The following is a 17,246-nucleotide window of genomic DNA, read 5'->3' as shown; positions in this document are numbered from 1 at the left end:
GTGTTAATAACCTCATTTTATCTATAGGAAAAAAATGAAATGAAGTCACATGTGCTAAGCCAGGCAGCAAAAGAAGCAGTTCTTACCCACAGGACTCGAGAAAGAGCTTGTTTCAACAGAGCTTGGCTCAGAACCTTCCAGTGCACATCTGTGGCTCCACAAAGGCAGAAGTTTCCTCTGAATTGTCTTCTTGAATTGTTTTCTGCTTGTAGTAAATCACTGGCTCTCCCTTACCTATGAGGCTCTTTTTTCAGAGTGCTTATCCTGCCACCTTGGAGGCTGCATTGACCACTCTGTCAAATTTTATACCTTGATAAATAAATTGCACCTGACTGTTAGTGCAGATCTAGGTAAGTAAACAAAATGTCTTTCTTCTGCTAAAGAGCTTTGGCTGTGCAATCAGAAGTAATTCAGTACCTGTTTAGCCCCGGTGCTGGCTAACAAAAGGCAGATTCCACGCCCTCATGGAAGAAAGATCAAAGGCTTTTTTGGCATTAATGAATGTTAAGCAAAAACCCCAAATATTTAATCAAGAGGGAACAAAACCTTAAGACTCACACAGCTGTGAGCATTTTTACAGGTTTTCGTGGTTCATATTTGAATCATATCTAAGGGTTTGTTTCCGTATACGTGAACAGGATTAAAGTCCCATGGCAAAGGGTGGGATTTTCAAAGTGTTTTTAAAACTCACAGATTCGAATGGGGCCCAGGCTGGGACAACAGGGGAAGAGCTATTAGAGGCTGTCACTTCTGAAAAAGCATTTAATGTGATGGAGTGTGGCTATGACTCAGAAACACAGCGAGTACTTTAGAGGGAGCCAAAAAGGAAAGGATGCACCTGACTGGTTTTGTAAGGCTGGGTACGAGTGATACAATAATTCTTTCACAACCAAAGGGCAGTCAGCTGATATCCTGAACCTGAAGATTTGATTGCCCAGCTTAAAAAACACAATGCACTTGTCACACAACCACCCTGAACAATTATAATGATGCATTATTTTCTCTGCAGTTGTGCTCATGAGCCTTGGTGATGGATCAGAACCACTTAGCAGTGAGCCAGCACATAAGAAACCCTGAGAGTTCTCTCCCCAGGGACTTTATGGAAGATGATGGGCAGGAAGACCACATGAAACCTGGCCACTGACACTGGCCCTCACACCGAGAAGCAATCACACTCCCCCAGGTTTTGTACAGACAGCACGGCAGAGGAGAGGCTTTCAGAGTGTGACAGGGATTACAATGCAATTACTTAGGACATGTTTCAGAGATGCTCCACCTGCTCACAGAGGTAATACAAACAAAGCCAAAGGGGCTTAGTTGGAAAATAATAATTAAGTGATAAAGGTGCCATCCAAAGGAGCAGTTGTGGATATGACACCCAGCTGGTGAGTGAAGGGTGTTGTAACAGAAGCCACAAAGAGCCTTGGGAGTGTTTGAAGTGGTGGAGAGGGGGCACCTTGCAAAGAGAGCACACGGTGCCACAACACAGTCCAGGCCAGACATGGGGAGATAATCCCTGCAGGAACGTGGGGATGAGAAAACTGAGATAAGGTGGAACTCACTGGTGTGGGCACAAAGAGGTTCTACCTACCAAGACACACCATGAGGAAGCTGCATTTCACCCACGATCCAGGGCAGAAAAGAAGGATTCTAGCTGTGTTCTGAGAGCAGAAGGGGAAGCCACCACATGCAGCTTGGATGGTCCATGGAGGAAGAACAAGGCAAAAATAAAATTCAGGTTGTTCCAAAGGTTGGTAAGGATGAAACAAAAGGAAGAAGCATCAAAGTTTCTAGGCAATCATCAAAAACCAATGTGGAGATTTCAACGTGGATACAAGGGGACCTTCCTTTGTGAGAGCTAAAAAGAAAAACCAACTGAAAAATTAACATTCTGGTTAAAAAAAGAAAAAATGGAAATGGAGCCAGGTGATGATTTCTGTCACCCAACCTTAGCAAACCAGAGCTGCGTCTTCCTGTCCATCACAGGACAATTATTTATGCTTATGCAAAATCATTAATTGCAAAAGAACCTTTCAGGTGCTGATGAGATCAAGTAACACAGGGCTATGACTGAAAGCACAGTCTTGCACTGAGTTTTAATTGCAGTGGTGATGCACGAAATGGACACAATCATCCTGCTCACGTCTCACAGCCCCAGCTGCGTGGAGGACTGGAAGTTAAAAACCCATTATTTATTTAACTCTGCAACTGGTGCATTTATTGTGGTAACCAGTGAAACAGGGGAAAAAAAAAAAAAAAAAAAAAAAAAGCAGAAGATTCTGTGCAATTTGTAAGTGTCTACTTTCAAAGTAAACCACATGAAAAATTCATTTAAATGTTTTGGAGTGAAATGTTCAGGTGATGAAAATAGGGGAATCTCCTACAAAATCAATGAAGCTTTTCATCAGTTGAATATGTTTTGGTTACCTCTTTACCTTTCTCTTTTTTTTCCCTCAATACAGTTGAAACCCAGTATTATTCATGTGGACTGCATAATGCCCCATTAATTGAAAAATCACCTGGCACATGAAATATTAATGTGGATAAAACCAATAAAAAATTACCTGCTAGAAAAGTCTTGTTTAACAAATACTTGTTTCAAGTGCTCATCTTCTTAGAACATAGATGATGTTGAGAATTTTTATTATTCATTATTAAGAATGATGAAAAGAAGAGATATTGCTCTCTTAATCCATCAAAGCCCAAAAGAAATCTATGTTTTAGAGAAAGGGAATAGAAAAACATAAGTTATACTCCCTAGAATGAGGTCAATGTTCATTCTTGGAGGCCCAGAAAATGCCCTTTGAAGCACATAATTATGGGTGGGAGATGATCTATAAAGCTGCAGAAGCAGAAGAAGTCTCATGGAAGACAGGACGTGTGCCAAGGTGTCAGCAGCACCTCAGGTGTCCGTGGGGCTGGACACTGAGTGCAGCTTTTCAAGGAAAAGAAATGCCAACACTCCTCCAGAAGCTCACATCTGAATTTCTAATTGCCCCAATTACTAACTAAATTACCTGCCTGCATATGTAATTAGGGAATCTTTGTACCTCAACTTGTGTTTTTGGGGTGCTGACAGCTTTCCTGGTGGTGCCCTGGACGTTCACTGCAGTCAGGAAAGCCCAGCACAGAGGGCCTGGAGCTTTCCCGAGTCACCTCTGGCTCTGTGCTGTCACTCAGGAGGGCAGGGACGGGAATTGGGGATTCCCACTGGGAACTGCTCACGTGCAGGGACAGAAACTGCCCAGTTCACAGATATCACAGAGCAATCCTGAAGGTTTCTACTGCAGGACAGAGCTTAGTGCTGACTCAGGTGCTCTACCCTGCTCTATTAAATTCTGTATCATCTGAGTTTAAAGCCAACAGATTATAGCTGCAAAATACCTTCTTTTGATCCAAAGAGAAACAGATCAGTTGTTTGGTTTCATTGCAGTGAAATTATCAGTATTTGCTTCCAACAGTCTCACAGGAGCTTTTCACTAGAAAAGAGTGTCAGAGTCACCAGATCCAAGAAGGGCCCACAGAAGTGCCACTCCCCACATTCCCAGACACTTTCCACTGCCACACAGGGAAGTTTAGGCCTGAGGGACACATCCCTGTTAGAGGGAATAGAAAAGATGAAGTCTATTACGAGTCATTTGAGCCTCTTCCAATCACTAGGTTTTAGATGACTGCAGCAAGTGTGTGTTGAACACACAGGAGGGGAAAAAAATCTAAAAAACTGCTGGTTTAACCAGAGAAAATGCCTGCTTTCCTGACCCCAAATCAGGCAGTCAGCCTAACTCTGGGTGTGGGAGCAAGACTCATCAGCCAGGCATGTGCACAGCTTTCATACCCCTTGCCAAATCCACCCCTGAGCTGTGGCCAACCTCCAGTGCTTCAGAAGGAGATAGAAAAGGGGCTTTAGAAAGATGCAAAAAGAAATTCTGGGTTATCCATAAGGCTTAGTTGTGATGAACTAGAGACCAAAAATAAGGTACAAAATGGAGTTCACCTTGGATACCCTGAAGATGACAATTTTTGCACTCCACTCTGTCTTCAGAAAAAGGAAGGACCAGAGGTTTTAGGCAAACTGCTGTCAGAGAGATGTGATGAGATTTTAGTTTGGATAGGAGGGGAATTTCTTTTGTAAGAGTTAAAAATCCCACCCAAAACAGCAAAACAACAACAAAAAATAATACTGATGTGTTTAAATTGTCAGTCCAAATGAAAAGTAGTAATAACCAAACAATGTGTTTTTCAGGGAGTTTTGATTACCCCTAAGGCAAAAAAGTAGTCAAATTGTACATCAAAATGGAAAACATCCTTTCTGCCTCTTACACTTAGTGAGAATCTGTACAGCACGATGTTTGTAAAAAATAAACATGAAATGAAGAAGAGTTCCAGCAGCTTTTCAAGCCCATTGGGGAGAGCTGTAAATCCTAAACCACCAGGAGAAAAACCCACCTCAAGGTCCCATCCTAAGCCATGGTCTCTTCATGCGCTTACTGAACTTGTTTCATTTTACCTCTTCTTTAGCTTCAGGATGGAAAACACCCCCTGCTTCTGACAACACCCCACTCAGCACAGCAGGCAGACCAGCTGGCCCCAGGTTTCCTCACTGCAAACATGCCCAGCTCTTTTGGGTTTGCTCACCTTGTATGATGCACTTGGGGCCTGCCCTTTATCCTCCCTGCACGGTCAGTTGGAAACAGATCAGAATATTGATTAGAGTAGGTACTGATTCATTCAGTCATTATGTGCAGAGCAGTTGTTACTGGGAGGAAAGGCAGCAGAAGGTGGGAGGCTCTTTGAGCCACCACGGAAAGACAGCACAGAAGCAATGAGTGGGTGAAGGAAACCAAAGCTTGGGTGGAGCAGAAAGAGGGGAAGGGTGTGAGCTGAGATGCTGGTGGAGCTGCAGGCAAGGGTGACACATCCTGTACAGTTATTACCATGTTTAATTACCCCTCATGACTGACGTTCCTCCAGCACTGCTGCCATGGGCGCGGGTGATGGCTGCAAAGGGGCATCGCTCCCCTCCCGCCCTTGTGCAATTCCATCTCAGCAATAACTGGCAAAGCCTGGAGATAAGAGCCTCTACGTGTTCATTCTGAGCTGAGCTGTCTCTGGGTGCTCTGTGTCCATGAGCATCCCTCCGTGGGAGCCAAAGCAAGACACACACACTGGTTTTTGCAGTTCCATCACTGAGCCCAGCCTTTCTTGTCCATACTGTGCTCACCAAGGGTGTGTGGCCTAAAGCATAGGTGGAGAAATTGAAAGGAAAAATAGAAACATGGGCCATTTTCCCCTTTTTCTCACTGACGAAATTCCTAACTGACAGGAAAAGATGCTTTTCCAATAATTGCATCAGCCCCATTTCTGGCTGGCACAGGCACTCTCAAGGCACAGTGACCAATCACAGACTGTGCCAGGGTCACAAACAAAAATAACTTGGTTTTTTAAATAAGGTCAAATAACCGACAGCATTTCAATAAAGCTGTGGTCACCTCATTTCAACATCTTTTAAAGATTTCTACTTGGGGAGCAAGAGAAAGAATAGAATTTGTAAAGTTGTCTTATAGTTAATTATTTTCTTTATGAGAATGATTTACTGTGCTGATGGTATCAGCTGCCTCAAATCTCTTTTGTAGTTGTCTGATTTTTAGGAGCTGGGCAGAGAACAGACTGAAATTCCTGAGGGAGATTTCTTAGCTAATCTATAGAAAATGCTAGATTTTGGCAGATGAATCAAACTCCTCCAGCAAAAAGGTGTGACTGTAATGCAGCATCTCTGGACTGTAGAATAACTGTACATTAGCAGAAGAAAGATCAACAAAGAGAAGTTGTCCTGTAACATTTAAAGCTGAGGTGCAATAATTGTTCCATGAAGTGCTAAAGTGGGGATGTATGTTGGATTCCTACTGTCACAGACAATATCTGTTACTTTTATTGCCCATGATACTAAGTTTTGATTGCTCCCAGACCTCATCAGAGACACTGTTTTATAAATGATTATAGGAAAATAAAATTCTGATCACCCACTGACGTGCTGTACTTTATAAAACAGGAGAATTCCACAGGTCACCAGGCATTCCCATATGTTAAATATCCCAAGCTCCAGTCTCTTCCAAGCACCTTCCATTCAACCTCGCCTCCAAAAGCCACATCCTTCTGCTGCTCTGCCTTAGATTTACCTCTCCATTTCAGACTGGTTATTCAAGACTTTGCTCTCACCAACTTTAGGAAGATGAAAGAGCCAGAACAGAGGTGAGATACAGTCTTGTCCTTATACAAAAAAAGCTGGTTCCTCTACCCACAGGAATCCAGGAAGATGTGGGAGCCCCACAAGATATCAGCTCACTCCATGAGAGCCAACGAGTCCAGTGGCTTCATGAATGTTCTGGCACTGGAGCACACAGATCCCATCAGTGAGCTCCAACTGGTTCCTGAGAGACAGGGGCCTCTCCTGCTGTGTTCCCAAAGCACCTGTGGGAACCTGTGCTCCATGCAGGTCTGAGCTGCTGCTGGTGGCGTCCCTGAACCTGTGCTGTACCCAAAGCTGTGGTCTATCCAAAGCTATGGTTTATCCAGAGCTGTGGTCTATCCAAAGCTGTGCTGTATCCAAAGCTGTCCTGTATCTAGGCCTTCCTGCCCCACCAGCTGGGAACGGTTCTTCCCACCCTGGTGCCTTTCAGGACACCATCCGTGGCAGGCTGATACAGCTCTGGTGCCAATATTTGGGTTAACAAACCCCATGGTTTGAGGGGATCAGATATTTCACTAACAGGAGCCATATAAAGGTCTAGGATAGCAGACTCAATCCCATGAAACTGTGAGCATTTATTTTAGTTACTGATCCGTGGTTCTGTTCTGTTCTGCACCAGAGTGCCACAATGTATTTTAAGGGATTACTCTACTGTCACTTTCACTGCACTCAATTTCTTTTCCGTCAGAGGTCTGGGATAAACCACTAACCCATTAATCATGTGTCACTCATCCCACGGGAACACAGAAAACAAATAGAAACCAGCCATTCCTTTCCTAATAGAAACAGCTCTAATTAACATGGGAGTGTGTTTTGCTGGTTGTTTTTGTTGTCTTCAGACATTACTTCTGTAAATAATCAAAATGAAAAGGAGAGATCTTCCCTGTAAAAAAACCCAAAAAACAAACAAAAAAAACCCAACAAAACTCACCTAACTACACAGGTTCTTGAAGTGCTGCTTGTACATCTAAAGCACAAGTCTAAAAGATTAAGCCTGCCTTGAAATAGGTTTTACTAGCTTGAAATACCAACATGCTCAATATTCACATGGTGAGAGTTTTATATATTGCCCGATTGTGATGATAGAAAAGGATACTTCATCATTTACATTTACGACACTACTCACAGACTACAACTATTTGAGTCCTGTGTGGTTTTGAATAGATAAAATGAGAAAACAAGCCATGAAGCACTCACTGCAGTGACCCGGGGTTACTGTGGAGCTGTGGTGTGAATTGTACACTTCTACATCAGTCACAAGCAGATTCTGTACTCGTTAAAATCAGCTGCGAAGCTGGCACTAGTGCTTCAAAAAGACTACTTTAGGAAAAAATATATAACAGTGGAGCCCCTGCAGCTTCGGGTTTGGTTTTGGGGTTGTTTAAACCTTGTGGAAGGAAGAGATCTCGTTTAGTGAAAAGTTGCCTTTTGGTGTGTGTATGGAGGGAACAAGAGGTTGAGCTCCAGACCAGGCAGGTCCTCTCCCTCAGTGCCAGAAACAATCGTACATTTCAAAGGAACCTCCTGCAAGGCCAAGGAGCTTTTTGTTATGTAAACGAGCCCAACTTGTTTGTTTTGGTTGCTGTTTTTAAATGCCAAGTTGTAGATATGTCTGTTGTGTTAAACACATCAAACAGGGAAGCAGAACATCAGTCTCCTGCATCCCGAGTTGTGCTGGAGACACGGAGTTTGCTCAGGGCTGCATTTCAAACAGCAGCTCTTTGATGCTCTGAACGCGGCCGAGGAGTCCCCAGCAGCACACGGAGGTGGGAACAGCAGCCAGGGGACAGGGACACTGACAGGGGCTGCCAAACCGAGACAGCTTCTGCCTCAAGGATCACTTCCCGCTGGTCCCAAAACACAGACAAACCCAAAACCTGTCACTGCCACTGGTATTTAAACCCTCCACTGCTTCTGGGAGTCAATCCGTGTGAAACTGAATTTGGGAGTTAAAAAAAGGAGTAAAGGACGTGCCTTCTTCTGCCTTAAATTTGGCTTTATCATATCCTGCAAATGAAGGGCTTTGAGGAGTTTTCAAAACTGATCAAAGAGCTGTGCAATACACCCCTTCACAGTCCAGACTCTGTGGGCTCTAAGGGTGGAATTGTCAAAGAAATATGCAGAAGAACCTGTTGCCCCAGATAAGTTAATTAACAAAACCAGTAATGGCTGAAATTCTGAATTTGATTGTTCTTCAAACCTTCTCTTGCCACTGCATTGGGATTTGTTTCAAAAACCATGCATTGGTAACTTCAGTTTACCAAAAGTTGTCACACGGTGATACTCTTCTAATTGTATAAGATACTGTGCATAGAGCTAGAATCTGATTCCACTCCAAATATTGATGCAGTTACCCAGGATAAGCAGGGAAGCATGGAATCGAAACCCTGAATGCCTTTCTGTATCTGTGAGGAGAGCAGGGGCTCAGAGCAGTGCAATGGAAACCAAAGACCTGGGCACCAGATTAGATTAATGTGCAAAAATAAGCAGTTGAGTTTGTGCATCTCTAACCTTAGGACTTAAACAATGGCAAGTCCCTTGAGGCATTTTCTCCTTCCTCCTCTCCTGTGGCTCTGTTCTCAGAATCTTTAGCCTGTTTACTGCCTGTGCCCAGTTTTCCTTCTCCTGTCTTTTCTGGAGGAGCTCACAGATTTCACCTCTCTCCATACAGACACAGTCAGTGTTTACTTTCTTGTGAAATTCGCTATCAAAGACAACCCTACAGCATTCAGGATTCAGAAGTCTCTTTCCCACAGTTCTCCTTGTTAGATATGCAAAGGAGGTCCTTGAAGAGCTATTACAGAGTGTGAAAAGAAACATAAAATTTGGTGCACTGTTGATGTTCCTATCTCAGCAGCGACCCAAAACAAAGCACACAAGTGCTCCCCACAGCACAACAGCCTCTGCTTAGTCAGACACCTCCCAAATGCTGAGCAGCAGCAGTTTGTGCTGTCCATGGGTGATGTGAGGAGCAGTCAGTGCACTTGTAAAGTCCTATTTGCGTGCTTTCTTTGTCCCTTTCCTGTTTTTTATTTCACACAGACATTAGTCTCAGATAAAGGAACTATAAAATAACAAATATACAAGACAGAAGCAAACAATGCCTGTGTTCCACAAAAGAGTATTTTCAAGTTTAAGGCACCTGCTCAGAACTGGCAGTCTCTTCTTGACAGTCTCCAGTGTTCATCAGCACCTTTGGTAGCCCAGAACTTTGAATCTCTGCTTCTTACCACAGTCTTTACCCAAAAAAGAAAGATAAAACACAAGTTTTGAAATCTCTTTTCGTTTGTGTGGAGCAAAAAAAGCTCAAAGCAGTGGCAGGTCCTGGCCAGTAGCTCAGAGAGCTGTGTGTGGGCAGATTAGAGACTGAAGGGAGCATCACTCGAGAGGAGGGGAAGGGGAGCCAGGCACATGCAGATGATGAAAGCCTGCTCAGCACTGGAGGAGAGGGGAAGGGGAGCAGAGGTGCTGATCAGTGAGGGAAGGAGGGAACGAGGGGCACAGCTGGGCTCCAGTGCAGACTGCAGCTCCTCGTTAGCTCCCGGGGATGCTGCAGCTCTGAGCCCCCGGAGAGGCAGAGCCAGCAGCAAAGATGGGAACTGGCTGAAGAATCTCTGGGGAGCTGCCTCGCCAGCTGGAAATGCAGATTTATTGATACTGAGCGTTTGGCAAGAACTATGTGTTCTCAAAAAGCCAAAATATGCTAAAGCAAAATACAAAAATAAACCTTCATCCCAACATTATCAACATCCAGTATTTCTGAATTTCATTTTGAAATGACAGGTGCTTTTGCAACATACTGGGCTTTGTCCATTCTAACACAGCAGCACATTTTGAAAATATAACTGAAATTGTTTCGTTCACTGATACTTTTTCCTATATAATGAATTTATGTCACATCAGAATTTTCAAAAGATGCTCTGATGTCTGGAAAAAAAATTAAAAATAATGACTTTTCCTGTAGCTCATGCTTTCCCTGAGATAGGAAGTCTGATTCAAAGCATACACTGAATTTAGCTGGACACCCATTGACTTCAGTGGAGCAGATCTATGAGGAGATCTTGAAGAATGGAAGGAAAAAACTAGTGACAACAAACTGAAGGAATTCCTCTTTAAACAATGCCCTACAAACACACACAAGGATCGCTCCGTCCTGCCTTTGATGTACAGCTCCCCAAAGCTTTAACTTTGCTAGCACAGGAAAGGCAGAGCTGGCCCCGGGAGCCACATCTGTTCTCAGAGCACTGGGGTTGCCTGATCCCACCCTGCTGCTGCCCGGGAATTCACATCTGCCCCGTCCCAAACCCTGCACAGGTTATCGCTGCGCAGTGCAATAATCACGGGCACTCCTTCTGGGATTCGGTACAGCCCTTGGTGATTCAAAGCCCTGTTGGGCTGTTTCTGGAAATATCCATTCCACTTCCCAAGCAAGACCTAAAGCTGCTTGGAGCAGTATTTACTGAGCTGAAATCGGATCTACCAAAGCAGGACCTGTTTGTTTCACAGAGCTGATCCTGTGTCTCTGCTGGATAAACGTGGGAAGATAACAGCAGTCCGGAGCTGAACAGATCCAAGGGCAACATGTACCATTGTCTGGACCAAAAACCCACGGAAACCAGGTTAATATTGGCACTCAGACTGATTGTAACTTGTGGCTCCCTGAAAATAAAGCTTCTGTAATGGGGATGCTGATACCTCCTTAACTGTTACAGCACAAACACTGCCACTGAAATACAGTTCACAGCCAGCTCCATCAAGGAGTGTTTGGTAAATGAATAATGACTTTGCTTAAAGCTAATCAACATCAAGTGTGTTAAAAAAGATGAAATAGTGCTGGAAGGCAGTGGGAGGTAGAGGAGCCTCAAAGTGCAAACAGGTGCTGATCTCCCTTCAGGGGGGATTGAGTGGCACAGACCTTACAGGGCTGTCACTTCTGATCAAAGCAAGCTCCAAGACCACATAATCACCATCACCCACCTTTTAAAGGATACCCTGATTTATCATCTGTCACTGTTAATAACTTGGCTACTCTGTCTGAAATACTTAAAAACATTACACGAGGATAACATTTCAAATGTTTTTTAAAGAAATGTGTAAATGTTTTCAACTAAAAGGCACTGGAGCTCGTCCTTTGAGGCCATCTGTTGCTGGAGACCACCTGCCATCAAAAGCCCACCTGAGCAGGAATATCCCATCATTACAGAGCCATCCCCCTGCAGCCAGGGCTGTTCAGGCTGGGGGGAGCAGGGTGTGTGTCAGACACGGCTCTTCATGCTCTCTGCAGCCACGGGATGACAGCCAGATGTGAATAATGGCTGCATAATAACAGACACATGAAATGCTGCTTGGGCAAAACCTGATAAGGGATCTGAACATTCCTGGCTGAGCCCCTCACATCCTCTCAGCCGTGGTGCCTGCTCTGCACTGCTCGGAGTGTCCCAACATGTCAGGTCTAAACCCTGCAACTGCCGAGCTTAATTATTTTTCTGTTTATGAGAAGCATCAGCGTTTCACAGAGAAACAAGGGTTTTACCATGGTAATTAGAATTTTGTGGGGTTTTGCCCTGAATCCCATTTTCCCCTGCCGATCTCATACTCTTACCTCATTAATCTCTCCCCAGTAAATCACACCGTTCTACCAAGCTACCTTTGCCAGAAAAAGGAACTTTCTGCCTTTCTTTTACCTGCTCACAAGCCTGTGACAAACATCTGGTTCTTGATTTGGTGTATGTACACACCAACAGAATCCATTTCTTTTATAACTTTTATCTGATAAATGCCACTGGACATTTCTTCCTCAACAAGTTTCCCATGGCGTGACTGGATTGTTAAAATTACCACGTACAGACACTTTTCCTAAAGGTCTGAGATAAGCAAATACCTATTGGGGCTTGGCAGTAATGAAAAATCCTATAAAATTCAACAAATAAAAATTCAAACATGATTTCACTAAAATATAAAATTGCTGTGAAAAATAAAGAAGTTTAATATTTTTGAGATATTGCCTTAATGGCTTTTAGTATTATTATCATTTAACTAAAATGCAGCCTTCTAAGACAAGAATACAAATCTGTGTTAATTATTAATAACTGTATTAAGTTAATTGTTTTGAAAATAAGTACATCACCTTCCTTTAACAGTAATAAGCTTCCAATGCCTTAAGTAGCAACTTCAGTATTAAACTGTTAAGACTGTTAGGAGCTATGGGACAGCAAGAATACAATTTCTGAATTAATTAATTCTTAAGATGTTCCTCAAAGCCAATCATTGCATTCTGCTGCATTTACAGTGTACTAGCCCTGACGTAAAGAATCTGCATCATGATGTACTTGAGGAATCTCATTTGATTACCAGTAACACATCCCAAATAATTCCTGAATAACTGCAAGCATAAATAAAACCTGAATACTTGGTTTACAGTTTAGCAAGAATCTATTTGTAACACGGTGCCTCCAGCCAAGCATCATGTGTCATTTTCATGGGCAAAGGTGCAGTTCTGCCCTGGTGACAATGAAGGGCCTGAGCTGACAACTGAATAAACCCAGAACGGCAGCAGGAGCTCAGCCACTGCTGAACATCTATCTTCACGGTTTTTCTCTTCCAGAATCCTGACAGCAGGATGTAAGAATTCATCATCAACAATGCAAGCAAATAATATTCTGCAGCCCACAGAAGAGTGAGGAGTTTCTTGCAGTGACTGATGCAGGCTGGAGCGAAGCCTGGCACCATTCCCTGAACAAACCCGTCCTGGTGAAGCCAGCACTGGCCCTTCTGCCAGGTATGAATTTTCTGAGGTGACACACAAACAAGACACACCCCTGAAGGCTTCCTGCACAATCTGCAATGCACAGGTGATTTTAAAACTCTGTATTTCTCAGGATCTAGTGCCATTGGTTTAGCTGGAGCATACACAGATGCACAAACACTAATTCAGTAGTTTCACAAGTGGATTTGTTTAGTGCAATGTCCTACTTTGGCTGCAGCACAGTGTCCTCTGACAGGATTAACTTCCAGGGCATCTCAAAGCCCTGTGTCAAACAGTGGCACACTGGCACAAAAGAGAAAAAGGATATTTTCTCTTCCTCAAAAGATGAATTTTGTATCAAAACTGCTTTATCTATGTGCACGAAGATTATTGATAATACCTGCAAGATCATTTCTGCCACTCCAGTTCCTCATCACTGCTGGGAACACTTCAAAAGAGTACAAAAAGGCAAGAATTTATCTGCCACACTGCACAGATAAGTTGAAAAACCAGACCACTCCTAAAGAACCTTTTGTTGGAAAATTCCCGGGCACAACATGACTGTCACAAGGATCCCCACTCTCCCATTCAGACCTGTTCTTTCTGTGATGAGATCCCTGGCAAAGGCTTTTCTAGAGCAGCCTGGGTGCGAAAGGGAGGTTCTATCCCTGCCTCACCAGCTGATCACCCAGCCTGGCCATCACCTGCAAAGTCTCAGGTTCACACAAAAACATACTCCACTCAAAACTTCTGGAAAATGTATTTACAGCTTGAGCTTCATCGGGTAACTTCCCTGAAGTAGCATTCAAATCCTGCATTTGTACTTGCCGGTGTCCCCTAAGTCTTTCCACAAAAGGTGACACTTTCAGCGGTGTTAGAAAGGGGGGAAATTCCCCGAAGGGTAGAGACGGAATTGTGTTCCAGCTGTGAGAAGTGAGGCAGCGATCTTTAACATGCTGAACGCAGCCTATGCAAATCTGAAAGGGCTGTTAAGCGAGGATCACTGCTGTAATCTCAGCGCTTTGTAAACACGGTCCTGCTCTACCCCGCTGCCGCTTTTTACATCGCTAAAGCCCATTCAGTGTCTCCGTTGCAGAGGCTCACAGAAATATGCACCTTCAAAATCCATTTATTTCATTTCACCTTGCAATTTCTTTCGAGTAAATTACTGTTCTCTCTATTTATACTCGCAGGCAAGTATAACAACAATTATTATATTCAAAGTGTGCTTTTATCAAGTGATCCAGGAAACAAGTTTATTAACTGCAAAGCACATCAGAGAAAGTTTAGAACACACAAAATTATCAAACTAAAGAACATATTTTATTTTTAATAAAATAGTGGAGCATGAAAAATAATTGTATATTACAAATATATACAGCACAGAACTGTGCACCCCCAGCACAGTAAAGAGCATCACTCTATACAAAGTTTCCCTTTGCAGAATCTAGTGCTTCTTGATCTATTCATAGTGAGAATTTGTTTAACAATAGAAAGAGTCAATAAGCCCTTTGGGTCTCTTTGAATTGATCCCCCCCTTTTTTTTTTGCACAAATCAGTCCAAACGTGTATAACATTGGCTTGATTTCCATTAAAAAGCCACAAAATGTAACACTAAAGGGTTTCTGAGGACTAGACCTCTTAGTTCTTTTGTTAAGAGATTTCTTTTGTTGTCTTTATGTACAGCAAAATACTTGTTTCTCTTTTCATGTCATGGTAAGAGAAAAAAAAATGTATTGCACATTATTCTTATTCACAAAGTTTGTGTCTGGTGCAGGAAGTTTCTCTTTTGGTGAAAGAATATTGGTGAGCATTATAGATTGAGCCTATTTTTAGGCACTCCAAGCCCAGAGGGCTGAGAGGAGTTGTGAAGGGTTTTAAAGTTAGCACGGAGGTTGTTTTCCCAGAGAGCATCCTCGCTCAGGACAGGCCTCCTCCAGTCCCTGGAGAGACAATGCTCACTTGGGCACTTGGAAAATCAAACCATGGCTCCCTAAAACTTGGCTATACCTTGTTACTCAGAGAGCTGAAGAAAATCCAGCCCAGCTACATGAAGAAGTTAAATGAGTGTTGGTTGTTGTATTTGGTTTTGTTTTTATGTTTTTTGTTTTGTTATTTTTTTAATCTGAGGGATGGATGTGATTCTTAACTACAAATTAGTAACAGAACAGACTGTTTTAATTCACAATATTTCTTTCACATAAAACCTTTCCACGAGTATGTTTACCTTCAGTTTTTCACCAGCTCCTGAATTCAGCATGATACATTTTTGTGCCTTGAGATATTAAAATGTTCTGACAAAAAAAGCACCATTCATTTTTTAATTTCTGACTGCTACTGTGGACATTTGTAAGTCTGTGAGGTGAGATACAGTCTTTTCTAAACTGGTCACACACAAGTGGGCGGTTGTAATGTTGATTCGTATTTTGCAAGGTGAGTTTTCTGTGGATGTTGAGGTTTTTTGTAGATTCCACTACTCGTAATAACACTTGCGGGTTTTCTCCTACTTCTCTTCTTTAATCTCCGACTACAAACATTTTGCCAGGATTGAAGAGTCTTGGAAGTCCAGATCCACATGCCACTAGTAATGCCCACAACTAATAACATAAAAATTTTGACCATAAAAATTTCCACTGCTGGGATAGAGTTATTCATCATGCAGTCTAAATTTTTAGTTTGATTGTTCATCTTGCATTTCTGTTGAGTTGCCACAATTTTCCAATAATCCATGTTCAGTCTCTCATAAAAATAGCAAGCTATCACACAAGTTGCAGGCACTGTATACAAGACTGAGAAGACACCAATCCTGACCATAAGTTTCTCCAACTTGTCAGTGTTTTCTCCACCTGTTTTCATCACCCTCCTGATATGAAAAAGGGCCACAAACCCAGAAAGAATAAAAGAAGTGCCAATGATTAGATAACAAGCCAAAGGAATGAGCACAAACCCCGTCAAGGCGTTCACATCCATGCTGCCAACATAGCACAGCCCTGTCAGCTCGTCTCCAGCCACCCTCCTCATCACCAGGATCATGATGGTCTTCACGGCCGGGATGGCCCACGCTGCCAGGTGGAAGTAGCTGCTGTTGGCTTCGATTGCCTCGTGCCCCCACTTCTTCCCAGCCGCCAGAAACCACGTCAAAGTCAGGATCACCCACCACAAGGAACTGGCCATACCAAAGTAATACAGAACCAGGAACACAATGGTGCAGCCAGTGCTCTCCAGCCCCTCCTGGATGACATAGAGCTGGCCGCTGTCCCTGTCACAGGCAATGCTTTCAGCACCTGAGAAGAGGCGGATGATGTACCCCACCGAGTAGACACAGTAGCACATGGACAGGAAGATAATGGGCCTCTCGGGGTACTTGAAACGCTGAGGATCTATGAGAAAAGTGAGCACGGTGAAAGCGCTGGAGAAGAAGCACAGAATGGACCAGATGGCAATCCAAACGACAGCAAACTGTTTGTCATCCCTGCTCCAGTAAACATCAACCCCTGGCGTGCAGAGCGGCGCGCAGGAAGCGCTCTTTTCCACATGGTGGAACTTGCCGGGATTTTCACAGGACGTTCTGCTCAGGCTGTCCTTGTGCTGCTGCAGGTCGTGGCCGCTGCTGGGCCGCTGGGGACGAAACATGGGTGGCAGCATGCTGGAGCCCCTGGGTGGCTCATCCGACCCGTTGTTGGGGGCTTCCATGCACAGGTAATTGGGGTCGTTCTTTTTGGGCAGTTTGCTGCAGTCCAAGGAGTCCGGCCACTTAAAATTGAACTGCTCCATGATCGGCGAGCACTTCAGCCTCGCCTGCTCGCACATCACCCTGCAGGCTGGGATCGGGGTGGAAACCTGCTCCGTGCACATCGGGGCATAGAGGGAGCACAGGAAAAATTTCAGATGGCTGTGGCACCCGTACTCCACCAAGGGGGCAAACTCGTGCAGCTGAATGGCAGCTTCCCTTTGGTTTTCGTGCCCCATCAGGTTCGGCATCCTCGTCATGTTGTAGCCGATATCCTTGCACATGGGGATCTCTATGGGCTGGCAGCGCCCGTCGCCGGGCCGGTCGATGTCCATGGAGCTGATGGCCGCGCAGCAGCCGCTGAGCCAGCAGAGCAGCAGCGCGGTGCTGCCGGCCGCCGGCCCCATTGTGGCGGCAGGCGTGCGGCCGGAGCGCGGGCTGGGCGCCGCGGGGCTCAGAGCAGCGGCCGGCCGGGCCCTGCCCGCCGCAGCACCGGCCCCGAGCGCGGCGGGGCCGCGGGGCCG

The 17,246-nt window shown here is 44.2% G+C and overlaps 1 protein-coding gene across 1 annotated transcript; it reads right to left on the bottom strand.

The window, feature by feature from the left end:
- Nucleotides 1-14,293: 14,293 nt before the first annotated feature.
- On the bottom strand, nt 14,294-17,229 carry FZD10 (frizzled class receptor 10). Its single transcript, XM_041488615.1, has one exon. It carries the CDS (start codon nt 17,127-17,129, stop codon nt 15,381-15,383), a length of 1,749 nt encoding a protein of 582 aa, XP_041344549.1. The 5' UTR covers nt 17,130-17,229; the 3' UTR covers nt 14,294-15,380.
- Between the last annotated feature and the right edge of the window lie 17 nt (nt 17,230-17,246).

This window comes from Pyrgilauda ruficollis, unplaced genomic scaffold (assembly GCF_017590135.1).
Source record: "Pyrgilauda ruficollis isolate IOZ18807 unplaced genomic scaffold, ASM1759013v1 scaffold9, whole genome shotgun sequence".
Lineage (NCBI taxonomy): Eukaryota > Metazoa > Chordata > Aves > Passeriformes > Passeridae > Pyrgilauda > Pyrgilauda ruficollis.
This window is presented reverse-complemented; position numbering and strand designations above follow the sequence as displayed.